Source organism: Styela clava, chromosome 11 (assembly GCF_964204865.1).
Source record: "Styela clava chromosome 11, kaStyClav1.hap1.2, whole genome shotgun sequence".
Lineage (NCBI taxonomy): Eukaryota > Metazoa > Chordata > Ascidiacea > Stolidobranchia > Styelidae > Styela > Styela clava.
In genome coordinates this window covers 20,928,015-20,942,911 of record NC_135260.1, presented here as the reverse complement: position 1 = coordinate 20,942,911, position 14,897 = coordinate 20,928,015, and the positions used below count along the sequence as shown (strand labels likewise).

Here is a 14,897-nt window from a genome sequence, read left to right as displayed (position 1 = left end):
CAGGTATACTTCCCAATTGACGTCGGAACTGCAAATCCCATCGATGGAGAATGCTTCAATCTGTATTTTCCAACAAGCATGCTATAATATCCCCTTATTGCAAGGTTCTTTCCCTATTCCCAGAGTAGTCTTTCAGAATCTCTTTATCTTTTCTGCTCATAGCCATACGTCAAAGATACAAATAAATTATCAAAATAGGCACAAATTTATTTAAGAAAAACGTTGATTAGGTATATATCAGTGGCATTGTGTTGCAAAAAAAGAGCACACAATGAAAAGTGCAATTAAGCAATGAAAAAGACATGCTAAGTGTGACCTAGGATAAATCATGTTTGTAATATATGATTTGTCCTGGTCCCAAGCTTGGCAACAAACATTAATTCAAAAAATATCATTTAAATCGATGAACGCAATAAATTTAGCAAAAATTTAAATTTTTCTGTATAAAATGCTTAGAAAATTTTTATATTCGTAAAATTGGCTCTCAAAAATATTTCTAATAGCAATTAGAAATATTGCCACACCACATTTGCGTTCGTAAAAATTTCAGAAGTATATATATATACAAAACACATGAAAATAATTCAGATGTTTTGCACCAAAAACATCAAACGAAGCCATTGATAATGAATATGTCCACTATAAATGACAAAAGATGAACAACTGACAAAGATTTGATGAGGTTATTATATTTCTAAAGGGCTTACCACATAGTTTGAAAGTATGCATTTCGCAAAGGAATGAATACCAATACAATGCACAACAACAGATCATACACAGACGACCGAGGCCTGCTGGAATATTGATTAACATCAACACTATCTAAAATATCAATTTTGCTCGATAAAAATAAATACATATTTAGAAACTGCTTTCCAGAGTTTAACGAAGAGAAAAACAGAAATAGATCAATAGAAAACAGCAATATACTAAATAGAAGTGGAAAGTAACTTTCGTCGACTGAGTGAAGAAAATGGTGATCACAAAATCTTAAACTTATCATAAATTTCAACTTATGCACAGACTAACCACTCATGTGATAAAACTGGGATATGAGAAGAGCGTCATCTCCTAGTGTGCTTAATATTTAGTAACAGCTATTTTCTAAACTACAGTAGACAGAAATCCATCGAGGCAGCAAGAAACAAAAATTTTAACAAACTGAATTTCTGAATAACCTCTTTGTAATAATAGAGACCAAATATTTTTTAAAGCTTACTACAAAATTACACCTTTACTGGAAATATTTTCACAAAATTCATTATAGAACTCATGATCGTTATCAAACCAAAAATGAGAAGAACAATTGACATAATTTCCCATCTGGGTCGAAATCACGCTTGCACTAACATATTACAAATTCTTTCATGCTCGTATTTTAGAGTAGACAGAAAGTCACTTTCATAGTGCACCATCACCACTAACAGGAATCGAGGTTTAATATCATTGCACATGTATCCTCCTCAACCTCGCACCGGATTCCATCAGATTCTTGACATATGCTCGGCATATCGATCAACGATGATGCCATGCTTGTACCAATCATGCTATGATTTCTTCGAGCTTCAGTGTAAATTCATCACTAAAATCAATGAATATACATTAATGTTGGTCAACAATAATTTTTAAGAATATCATTCATTAATTATGTTTGGCCACATTGCCAATGTATATGTAGATAGTCATAGTCTGATCTCAGGCAAGAGCTTGTACCTATACATATGTAAACGTTCTTAAAGACGACACATACCTTTAGCTTTACCGGCAGATTGTATAATTTGCATTACACATCTTCCAAACTCTTCTAAAATCATGGTTTCTGCAATTACCATGGGTCTGTTGGTTTTTTCAGCTTCTTCTGCCTAAACAACAATATTTAAGTAACTAACAAGTATTGCCAGAATTTAAACACAATCTTACCAATTGATCAAATATTTAAAACATTGTATGGCAAATACAGGTTGTTCCTAATAAACATCATCTAATCGCAAGGCAAATATTATTATGTTATTTCACGAAGATTAATAATGACTTTTTTCAGAAAATGTATATTAGGCCTACTCAATGAAACGCACTTGCTAGACAATTTTCTCACCTGAGCTAATAAACAAGTACAAGTTGCTTCTATAACTTCTTGCGTAAAAAATGTGTACGGCAATCTGAAAGCAGGAGGAAGGAAATAGTAATGAGTGCTTGCATAAACGTTTATGATCAGACAGATATCGAACTAATCATGAGGCATTATACTATCTATTGTTGGCATGCTGTACTAATTTAAAAATGATGTAATATGAAAAAGGTATTGGTTGTCAAATACAACAATAATATTCTGAAAAAAATCATGTAACAATATCAACTCAAATAGATTTACCTTTCACCAGATGATGTTGTTCTAGCAGTTGGCCTAACATCACCAATTTGATTTGATAATTTAGTTTTAGCTGCTGTTTGTTGTTGAACACGAACTTCTGCAGCATCAGCTAAACTCATTAATGATCTCCGATCATTTGTTTCTTCATAATTTTTACATCCGATGCATTTACATTTGGATGTACATGGAATTCTTGCCTACAATATGTATTTTATTGGAATAGTTATTGAAATTTGAAGTGCGTTCTATATAGTATAGTGGTTTGAATGGCGTTTCAAAATTTCTAAACTTTGAACCTTTGAAAATGGGAGTTTGAATATAAAATACCAAAGTCAAGCGTCAGATCTAAACTCAAATCATTATCAAGTTTTGCAAATACAAAGGTTGGTAGCTGAAGAGTAGACCAGAGTTAGTGTTAACATTTTGGTTGTTCACAAAGTTGAGTGTTTTTTTTTAGTTGATAAAAGGATAAAACTTTTCTCTGGCCCAACAGCACCAAAGAAAAATTGTTAAATTTCTTATAAGAAATATCCGACAATTCCTTTCTTGACTTTTAATATCTTTTCGATTCTAAAGACAATTCAAAATATCAAGATTACTTACCTCATAACACTCGCAATAATTTTTCAAACATCCTGATCTTTTACAGTTACAACCTTTTTGATGTGTTCTGTTGTCATCTTTACCTCGGCCAATCTTGGGCCTGTAGAATAGTTTTTAAATTCGTAATTATAAGTTAAACCGATGCCATAAAAATCAAAACGGAATAATTCACTATTCCGAATACTTTCTGAAATATTTGTTTACAATACTCATCTCCTAAATCGGGTCACGTTGCACAGATAAATATGCACAGTCAATTTAAATCCAGACATGTTATGATTATTCTCTATTTTCACACTGTTGAAAGTAAATTTCTGAACATCAGATCATTCAGATATTAATAAATGTTCAAGTTGACAAATTTCCGAAAGAAACTATTCAAAATCATTGCCATAATCAAGATATTACTACATCGAATATATCAATTCCAATCGATTTCAGGCATTCATGCTAATAAGTTCAAATAAGGGAAAAAGTGCACATAATAACATCATAATATACTATAGAAATGAGACACTAACATCTTTCAGATATTACCTGAACGCGGCTGGATTTCTTTCTAAACATTGTTTCACAGCTTTTGACCTTTCACTTTCATGTTCCAGATTATTAGAACAATTTATACAATTACATTCGTCGCAAAATTGTCCGTTAGCAAAACATTCGCAATATCTGTAAAAGAAATAATACAATTAGCCTTGTATCAAGATTTATTCATTCATGACATTTTTGATACAATGGAATTTGAAAGCAAACATTTGAGTAAAAAATACTAAATAAATGTATTTAAAGTGGAATGCTGAGATGTCAATAGCTTGTCAAACATTGCAATACCGACCGACAAATAAAATGAATAGGCTTTCATATATAAAATTGACCAGCTCGCTAGAATCTTGTCCAAAGCAAAGATATGAGAAACTTTTCAAGGAAATGTTCTTTTGTTACATTTAAATTACATTTGTAATCTTTCACATCATTTTACTACTTAATATAAAACAAAAGAAGCTTACAGTTTTAAACATTGTGATTTTGTACAATTGCAAGGTTTCTTTAATTTTCCGTTGTTACCAACCTTCCCCGCCATTCCCTTTTGCAACTGTTGTCTGAAAAAGATCAACAGGATGTGAGGAAATCTTACTTTTCAAGATCAATCAATCACAAATGAAGTGAATCATTCTTCCAGGTGATTGCCTAGAACAGCGTGGTCCAAGGATGTCGGCCTCGCGGGCCACACTATTATTTTTGTATTGTTCGCGGGCCACAATACTGCCGAGAATTGGTAAATAGTGCAATACAAAACAAACACTTTTATATTGTCCAAACACATTGATCATTATTTGTCATTTACCAAGCTAAAACCTACTAAAAATTCAATAAAACGTGCAAAAATCTTACTGTATCTACATTTAGTGTAAGATTTCAAACTCTTCATAACGGAAAGAGTGTCATAAGGAAAAATACAGTTTTAGATTGTCACCGACACAACTTGCAGACATATTAAGCAAGCATTGTAATATTTTCCCTCCCATATCCAGTCAAAAATCTGTTAGTCAGCTTTCTTTTCAAACTCATGTTAAAATTAACTTACAAATAACTGCAGATTGATTGATTACCGAATATCACCAAATTTGGGATCCAGGAGGGTAATTACTAAATTTTCTGACATATAGGCAGCAGTTTTTGTAACACTGTTTAGACTGGTTGCTAAAAACACCTGGGAATTATATTGTTCGGCCATTGCATTAATATTTAGTTATCAGATATAGCCAACCTAGGCTAATAGATTTCTCATTCGATTTTTAGTTTATTATGAAGTCAATTTTGTTAGCATATATTCCCGACCAAAAAATAGAGCGCCAGTTAACAATTTAGACTGCCGAGCACATCATTCAACTTCGCCAGTTGCCTCAGCTAACTATAACACTAGTCAATTCATTGTCATTAGTGATGTAACAATATTTCGAAAGATTTTACTATAGTTATTTTTATGACGAAACAACACCAAATGCTATTTTTGTTCACTCTCGCGCCAATGCGACGCGGGCCACAGATAATGAAGCGGCGGGCCACATGTGGACCACGGGCCTGGGTTTAGACCACCCTGGCCTAGAATATGAGTATTTTACCATTCTGGATGCACTTGAATGATATAATAATTAATTCATCTTTTAATAATGAAGATATTTAGAATATTATAATGTATGATACTCACATTGAGGTATCTTGAACGAATGATGCCTGACTGTTTAATTGTTTTGTTAATTGCTCGACATATTTAGCTGGCACCATTGCATAACCGACGTTACCTAGCAAATAGGTCATGTAGAATTAGCATGCAATTGAAGAAAAAAAATGCAATATCCACTGAATAAGAGTCATTAAATACTATTTATTCAGGATGCAGATTTTTGAGATCTCATGTTTTGTTAGTTTCAATAAATGATTCTAGTTTAATTTGATTATGTTCAATGGGACATAGATGCTGCTTGTTTTTGAATATCCTATCCTATGCCAGAAGTGGTTGTTAAAAGGGTCCATAGCATAAAAAAGGCTGAGAATTGCTATATAATATAAACAAAACAGTATCCTTAGAATAACTGTATTCAAGGACTACTATCTAGAAAAAGTTCATCTTTAAAAAAATCTTGCTCAAGTGCCATTTTTTAAATCATTTAACAGCCTTTCACACACAAAAAATATCTAAATGAATTTACTGGGAGTAAGTACAGAACCAGGTGGTAATGCTGAAAAATTAGGACGAATAGGCTGCAGTGTTGTTGCTGGCATGATGAGTCGTTGTTGAGGTTTTGCCTGGAAAAAAAGAGATGTCAAATGTACATTACAATCCTTAGCTTCCAAATATCTAACCCATTGAAGAATAAAGCAATGTAGACGATACATATCCGAATCAGAGAGATATTGAGATACAAAAATGAACTCTTTCATAAAATAAAAATTCAAGAATGCAATAACAGTATTTGGCAAAAATTATTGACAGCTTAGGAAAGATTCACTCTATTTATGAATTTTGTTGTTAGCTCCCAGGTAGAATTCATAAAATCTTCATAAGCAAAGAAATGATGAACACAAACCTGATGTGTTGTTTGACTTGGGATTGCGACTTTAACAGTTTGTGCTACTCGTTGAGTGTTTGAGGTTTGTTGCAGTTTTGGCAAGTTGGATTGAATAAAAGTTAAAGCGCCGCCAGGTGATTGATTCAAAGTTAAATTTCCGCCATTGAGTTGAGCCATGGAGGTAAAAGTGATCGGTTGACCTGATGAGAAAAAAAAGTACAAATATATTTTTTTGCTTATTAGTATTGTGATTGAAATCATCATACATCAAATAAATACAGAGAAAACGGTTGAAATTTCACAAAACAAACCAACCTTGATTCGACCTTATGGTTGGATGTTGAGCGTTATTATTATTATTCGGAGGTACTAGTTGAACATACTGGATCTTCATTCCTTGAGAATCCTGAAAGAAGCAAAAACCTTTTAAACTGATGGACGGGAATTTACAAAGAAAAATCAACTAAAATAAATATTTATTGATAGTAAATGGTTATGGATATTAGTCAATTGTGAACAAAGAATATACCTGCATTGTTGTAGAGTTGGGAACGACATTAATTCTCTGAACAAGTTGATTCGGTCGGTTATTATTGCCATTGTATTTGATTTGAGATTGATTTGAATTAACATTAATCTGGAAATTATATATTATTATATTATACTCCATTTAGGTCAATAACACATCAAATTAGGAAATGAATTTTTTTAAATGGAAATTCCTTCTCGATCTTAAATACTGTAGAATTCTGACAAATTTGATACAATCTAATCACAGGTATTTATATAGAAAAAAAAAAAACTCAGACTGATAATAAAATTTGCACTAGTCAGATCTTGTCATGTCCTTGAAGCATTTGTAGAGCATTGTTTTCTGAACTATAATGTAATCACACAATATGAGAGCATCAATCAGGCTATACTCACTATTTTATTTTGTATAGGTATCGTAATTTGTTGTTGTCCAACAAATGCCTTATTGATTTGTCCTCCAATACCATTTACCATGGGTAAAGAATTATTGTTTACGACAGCCTGCAAGTGAGAGGTTAAACAAATTAAATTTTGATATAGAAACTATGTGATAGTTTGAGAGATGCTGTTTTCAAAGAAAAGCGAGCACACCTAGCAGAATATTGACAGATGCTTTTATTACAATACAACTAACATTAAGAATTTTGTCTAATTAATAGTATTTGCTAAAAAATGAAATCGAATTGAGAAGTAATTATCAGTTGGGATTGCCAGAGACTGACTACTACCCATCCTTATATTCCTTTGCAGTGATGGATCTGTATGCATACAGATATTTGCTAATTGATATTTGAAGCAAGAATAAAAAACTATTTCGAGCGAATAAAATGCTAGAATTTCTGTAATGTTCTGGCTGACTTTGTCGACATCAGGTTTTAAAGACAAGCGTTGTCTGACTTTTGAATCACACAAATTGAAAAAAGTAAAAAACTTTAGCATGATCTGTGAGTAATAAGCATTGGACTACTTGCCTGTGTCATATGTTGGAATTGATTACTGATTGATGTTTGTATTGGTATTGTAAATGATTTCCCTGTTGAAATTGATTTTTGAGAATTAGATGGTGGGATAACCGATACTTTAATTGGACTCTTCACGGGTGAGATTGGTATCTGAAAGACGAAAACACGATTAAAAAAATCATTTCATACAAAAGTTGTGTACACAAGGTCATGCATACTCATTTGGAGCTAGAGAAGACATATCTTATCTCTGAACAGGTTTACAGTCATCTAAAAATGTAAGCGCTACTGGATACGAGGAGTTTCGACTATAAATAATAAGACCGTGAATTCCAACTATATCTAGACTCGAATCAATTATGATCAGGAAACAACTATGAATCAAAGCTAAAAGGTTCAGAAAAAAACTAGTGGCATAAATTTCCATTACCGTAAGGTGCATATTGACATTAAACTGACAATAGCTCATAACCAATAATTTTGTAATCAATAATAAACATTACATTTTAGAATACCAGTCAGTCATGTGAAATCATACATTGTTTAATAACATTCAACATTGTTACTCACCTTGAATCCACCTTTTATAGGAGAAAGTACAATACTTCCCGATTGTAGATTTAATGTTTTCACAGGTGATGCTTGGATATTCTTTGCTTTTGTAAAGACGACCTGATATTCAAATGATAATAAAACAATGTTTAAATTTCATAATTACTCGGGCTCGGCAGTTGGTTTATCTTGCTTCGTATTGGGAAAATACTCGTCATTGTACATCTGATTACCTCACATGGGTTCACAGGTACATTATCCTATACAGGGAAAATGTTTAAAATGAAGCCTATGTATTTTATGATTCAAAGGTTAAAAAAAAAACTATATGGACTTATGTTTTAAACTACAATCAAAAAGATTTTTCATACCGGAGTCTTAGATGATGCTGCAGTTGAAGTATTGGATTTCTTCACAATAAATTTTGTAACAACAGGACCCCCTCCTCCATCCTTTCTTACCACCTGGAATTAAAACCTGCTTTAGACCCATAGTCTTGAATCTTTGGATCATGAAGGAAAACTTAAACAGTATTATCAATTAGAAGAGATGGTCATGTAATAGATGAGGTTAATTCAAAGAGAATATATAGAGGTTTATTCATGATTTAAAATTCAGAGAAGAATGCTGCACTTCTGGATTTACTGTTCAATAACTCAACCTTTAATTAATCGAATCAACTTATCAGTGTACCTGTATAGGTTGGGTTGCTACCATGAACTTCTTTCCAGCCAAACTTATTGGTTGTTGTGTCCTTATCGATGCCATTATACTGGTCTGTGGCCTGTTGAAATAAATATTAATAAAAGAAAACTACCGACTCTACGTCAGTGATTCCTCTAATAAACAAAAGATCTGGCATTGACCTAATAATTCTTCATATACCATAAACAATAGAGAAACTCACTTGGTGACAATTTTGTTTGCATTTGTGTTTATGAAGTTAACTGGCGTCGGTAGTTTTTCTTCCAATTTGGGAGATGCTGGAACATAAGAATTGCAATGTTTTAAAAAAAATTCATACTTTCTCTTGCACAAGATATCAATTAATTATATAAAAGAAAACTGTTTTTCACAAGTTACACATTAATAAGCAAATATTTACCTTTCATTCTGTCTGAAATGGGCTTTTAGTAGGATGTACCGATGAAGTCAATTACCAGTGTAAAAATATTTACAATTTGATATTATTAACATTTGGAGAATGATTTTAAAATTGGAAAAAACAAACTACTAGTGAAAAATGATTTCAGTCAAATGTTGAAGCAAAATCTGGCATAAATCTTGATTCCATTGCATTTCAATTTCATTCGATTTTTAGAATCAAATCGAACTGAAAAATATAAAAGACACTTTTGTATGTATATGTATAACCTGACGATAGATCATCATCTGCTAAAAAGCTTTCCATTGCAGCAGCAGTTTCAGGAGAAGGCGTATGTAATCCATCGGCTAATTCTTCATTACTGCTTCCTGACACTTCAGCAGTGTTGGTATTTGGGTCTGATGCAAAATGGAATTATAATATATTACTAGGAATGAACATCAGTTTAATTGAACAATAAAATCTACAAAAAATCTATTTTCTATCTATAAAACTAAACATACATTCGGAATTATCAATACCCACCATTTATACTATTTTCTTGTTGTTTTTCATCATTTTGCTCAGTTTTTACCATGACAGGTTCGCCAACCATCAGTACTTTTGCTGGAGTTATTATTTTCGTCATGTTGTCTGAATTATGTTGATTTCTTTCCGGTGACATTGCATTTTTTGTACCTGATATGATATATGAAACACATTCTTACAAAATGTTTTTGGCACACAGTGAAATGCTCTTTAATGTATTATAGTTCACATTCAAATAGCAAACGAAGTTTTTAAGAACAGAGAATGGTCTTTATACCATGCAGCCATTATGTACCAAACCATGTGTTTGCAATTTAAAATAACGAAGAACCAACATAAAAACAATTCAAAACACTCTTGACAGCATTCTGATCTAGGCAGGCACACCTATTTTATAGGGCTACACCCACAAAACATATAGTAGGAAAAAGGATATTATTAGGATCATATAAAATGACTAGTTAAAAGAAACTCATGAGCTATATTAAGCTTGCTGTAATGCGAATTAGAAAAATCAACTTCCAAAGATTCATTCCAATGGCATGACAATTGGTGTTGTATTGAAAGCAAACTTTTCAACTGACAAATCGTACAGCATGATGCAATGCATCTTTATGTAAATGATTCCTAAAAGTATTATATAGAACAGGACTCTACAAACTCCCAACCCCCTGGTGGGTAAGCGAAAGAAATCAGTGCTGAGACCCACCATCACCGAAATGTAGACAAGATTCAATTTTTCATTTAGGAATTTGAAAGCACATCGGCCTCATTAATAGTATTATCAATTCTATCATATTTCCAAATATTTTCTGTATTATTCAATCTCACTTTATTTTTATTTTAGATCCTGGGACCTGGGTATCCCAAAAAAAATTTGGCTGTGCCAAGTGGGTAGTGATGGAAAAAGTTTGAAGAAAATTGATAGAAAAGAACCGCCAGTCTACTAGCAAAGAGCATTACATACAGAATGGCATCACTTATTTAAGCTTAAATAAAATCAAATAAAAGATATAAAAATGACTTTACATAAAAATTGCATGTATATTACAGTCACAATGGATTACCAAGCAAACTAATTGGTCAAATATGAAACTGCTATTTTAAATACCTTCAGTTACTATATCATTAGCTTCCATCTGAAAAATATCTTGTAGGTCAGGCTGATTCTTTAAACTTTCCATTTTAGAATCTCTGACAGTTCAAGCTGTAAAAATCAGCATAATCAATTTGGTGGAAAGTATGAACAATGGATAACAATATTAAATTGGTAGTCATTACATTTCAACTATCAAAAATGCAATAATATTAAAAAAATTTGAAATTTTGTTCCTCCTTTTCTATTTTATACAGTGGTTAAACAACACCAACACTGCGCAACAAAAAAATGGAAGCACAATCTGAAATGTCACCATTGAATTCCTTGAAATAAAATAATCGCATTTACCGAAAAAAAATTTTTTTTTATAGTAACATTCTAGAGTATTTAGCAAAGAAATGCAATTTTTGTCATGTGACACATGTCGCGATTTTGATTATTATTGAGACAATGATAGCATGATCTGACGCATCTGCCGTCGTGCCATATCAGACTGGATTCTGTGGCCCTGGCAGGTGCACGCCTGAGCATGTTAGGGTTACGCGACAAAGCACGCGAGCAAAATTTATTTTGCACGCCGTAATATTTGTGATTGCTCACTATTCACCATTATATCTGACAGTATTGAGGGTGAAGGAATAAAACAGTTGCCAATAAACAGTACTAACAGGTTCTAACATTACAAACTGACCGATTATAGTCAACACGCAACTTTCAGCTTTTACAAACATGCCAAAACCCATGGCGATTAACAACCAAATGGGCCTCTTGGAACGTGAGGCTTTTTGTTATCTTTATGCTTGTGCCGATTAATTGACCTTTGACCTATGCAAAAATACACATCGTCACCGGGACTGTGTGTCAAAGCCCCAGTTGGAATGTTTTATATAACACTACACTTGTTCATTCAAGTTTGCTTCTCAAATAGGACCATTCTGTCAGTTTCACGCTGGCAAATCTAGGTATTCACACGGTTTCGATAAATTTGCAGGCGTGCTCAGAAGTTTGGCATGCCATGTTTGCACTCCGGGATTGTGATTGCATGCCCGATTCCTTTTGAAAAAAAGGCTATGAAATCCAAACCCCCTCGTATCAAAGGTAAATTGAGTGTTTGTTTTATTGAACCGAATGTCGGTACATCTTGGAATATGAGGACTGTGCCCTACTGTATTTTTCAGAGAAAGAGGAAAGTCGATAAGATGACTTAATCATACTATCATATGACAGTAAGACGACTAGGCCGGTCTGGATTTTATGGCCTTTTTGCACAAGAAATCGGGCGTGCAATCAGAAATTCCCGAATGCAAATCAGAAATCCCGGCGTTCAATTATAGATCACAGCGTGCAAAACGAATGTGCCAGTGTGCAACTGACTTTGACTTTAGATACTGTCCAGTACATCCGCATAAAATTGTTGGGTAAAAATATGTTAAATCGGAACAAATGGACATTTGACCCCCAAACATTTTTCTATACTTTGTCATTAATTTTGGGAGTGTTTGTGTGACTTTAGATACCGACACTGTTCAGTACATCTGCATAAAATTATTGGATAAAAAATATGTTATATCAGAGCAAATTGGACGTTTGACCCCCAAACATCACTTATATACTTTGTCATTAATTTTATGAGTGTTTTAACGTAAAATTATTGGATGAAAAATACGTTGAATCAGAGAAAATGGACGTTTGACCTTTGACCCCCAATCATTGTTTCTATATTTTGTCATTAATCTTGGGAGTGTTTTTGCGTCAAATTATTGGACGTGGAATACACTGTGACCAGTGTCGGCAAGGAGTCTGGCAATATTTTCGCCCATAACTATTCTCATGGGATTCTTATCATTCAACACGATGCGCCACACCGGCAAGCAATTATGGAATAAGATCTTTTTTTTAGGATTAGGATTTACATACTTATCTTGTGGGAGAGGAAAGTATGATGGCTCAATCATATGGCTAACCACGGCCTCTTGTCCAGTTACCAGTCCTTGTTGGGTACAGTATGGGATCAGTTAGCCAGCTATTTGTTTCAGTAAGCATGGACTTGGGACTTTTTTGCTTTACATTTTTCGACCAGGCCAAAGCTTGCAAGCCAGTACAGCAGTATGTAGTCAACAATTGTCTGATTGTGGAGCTACAGTTTGTTAGCATCTTTATATTATTAGATTATTGATTTAAAAACCATTTTAACCGATTTCCATTGGTTAGCAATTGCAAATTTTTGGTGTGCAAACTTGAATCCGCTCGCGTGCATTTTTGCGGAGCGCTAGCGCCCTCGAGCGTGCACCTGTCATGGAATCCAGTTTGGCGACTAGGACTGCCTCCTATCCATTTCTGCATTTACTTTCCTAATAATGTTACCAGTCCGCCAGTTCAGGTATCTGTTTGAGATATCAGAATGACTGATGATAACTGCAGTACCGGTACCGGTACCGGTACCGGTACTGGATTAAGGAATTCAGAAATTCGAGCCTGTAAATCCAGAAGTTAGTTCTGGGTAATTGGGGGTGCAAAGGCAGAATCTGAGAATGAGAAGCATCTTCCAGTCTTCGTACTGCAGTAATGTCAGACTGTCCTAAGGCAACAATGCTTAGCACTATTGTCCTCTGCCAACAAGCTCATGATGCTGAATTACTAAATATCAATGCACTTCTGCACTTACAGATATCAAGACATACCGTACCCACTGTACAACAATAACGACGGTGTGGCACATGTCATGCATGTCTGCATGTTGTTGAGCGTTCGGAATACGCTCACCTCCCAGCCACCACAATCCCATACCTCTGTACCTGCATATGTACAGCCATACGGGTACCACAGTACTGCAGTACCACGATATGTGATACCCGACACTCTGACATGAACTGGTAACCGGACTGCCGAATGAGAGGCTTTCCATAGGATTAAGTCGTCTTAATGGCTCAAATATGTAAATTCGATCCGATAAACCACACAACAGCATTGACTGAGCAGTTAAGTCTGTAAGTGCTGAAGTGCAAATGTCGGGAAGTGCCTGCCAAGCATGACATAAAACTGATTAAAATTTGTTATATCTGAGCATATTCTGTAATAGTAATATCGACCTGTTGATATACAGATATACGAGAATTCAATTGCTGTATTGACAGATTCCTGGATTCAGGAAAGGCAAATATCCTGGATATAGTCCACTCCGCCGTTATTTTTATTAACCTGAATACCGTTACCGTACATTGCCCTGCTGTATAGAAGTAAAAGCCATAGCAAAAATTTCTGAAAATATGTAAATATATCTTACCTCGCAATAAAACGTAGTAAAACCAGGCATACAACAACTGACTAGCAAAACAGAAGCACAGGCAGCAAAACGTCTTTCAAAACTTTCCGCGATGACAATCGCCCATTTTCGTCAGGTGATCAAGGTCGATATGACATCATGATGCGGTTCATCGACGATTCAATTTCGCGCCAGTAAAAGCCACAAATCGATTTTTATAACAAATATGGATAAAAACAATTGAAAATATTGGGCTATAATTCTGATTAAAAAGATATTATTCTTACTAATAATAATACTGTATGAAGTAGGTGTGATATGAATCGACTGCAACTCTTCTTGATATCTGCATTATTCTATACTAGCCAACGACTAACATACCGATACTAGCCGTACGCCTGCAATCGAATGAGACTGGTTTTCTTAAGAAAACATTAGTATTAGAACTAACATTTTTATATAGGGGGAGGAGAGTCGATGACGGCTTCGTCATATGACAAACCACAGCCTTTCGTTCGGTTACCAATTCATTTTGCGTTTGGGATTATTCAGCCAGTTATTATAGAAGTCCCAAATGGCGGAATTCGGAATACAGTAACTCAATATGGACAAAAGCCGTGATAATGTCACAATCGAATTGCATCAATTCATAAACATGAAATACTGGTTAATGTGCTGAACATATTAAAATAAATGGACAATTCACCAAATTCTCAATAAATATATATAGGCTACAGAATTAAACTTGGGAATAACAATCATGTCATTGAGGTAATCGGCCTTGGTTTTGGTTTATCCCCGTTGGTG

The 14,897-nt window shown here is 34.0% G+C and overlaps 1 protein-coding gene across 1 annotated transcript; it reads right to left on the bottom strand.

Moving 5' to 3' along the window:
* Positions 1-186: 186 nt before the first annotated feature.
* On the bottom strand, positions 187-14,261 carry LOC120347625 (protein lin-54 homolog). Its single transcript, XM_039417671.2, has 22 exons — positions 14,112-14,261; positions 10,841-10,936; positions 9,727-9,879; positions 9,471-9,599; positions 9,004-9,079; positions 8,790-8,880; positions 8,468-8,560; positions 8,115-8,216; positions 7,554-7,694; positions 6,976-7,083; positions 6,578-6,685; positions 6,364-6,454; positions 6,067-6,248; positions 5,689-5,785; positions 5,187-5,280; positions 3,985-4,077; positions 3,512-3,646; positions 2,975-3,074; positions 2,372-2,568; positions 2,096-2,159; positions 1,751-1,862; positions 187-1,582 (listed from the first exon to the last, which is right to left on the bottom strand). The coding sequence occupies exons 2-22, from the start codon at positions 10,911-10,913 to the stop codon at positions 1,566-1,568; spliced, it is 2,256 nt and encodes a 751-aa protein (XP_039273605.2). The 5' UTR covers positions 10,914-10,936; positions 14,112-14,261; the 3' UTR covers positions 187-1,565.
* Positions 14,262-14,897: the final 636 nt, after the last annotated feature.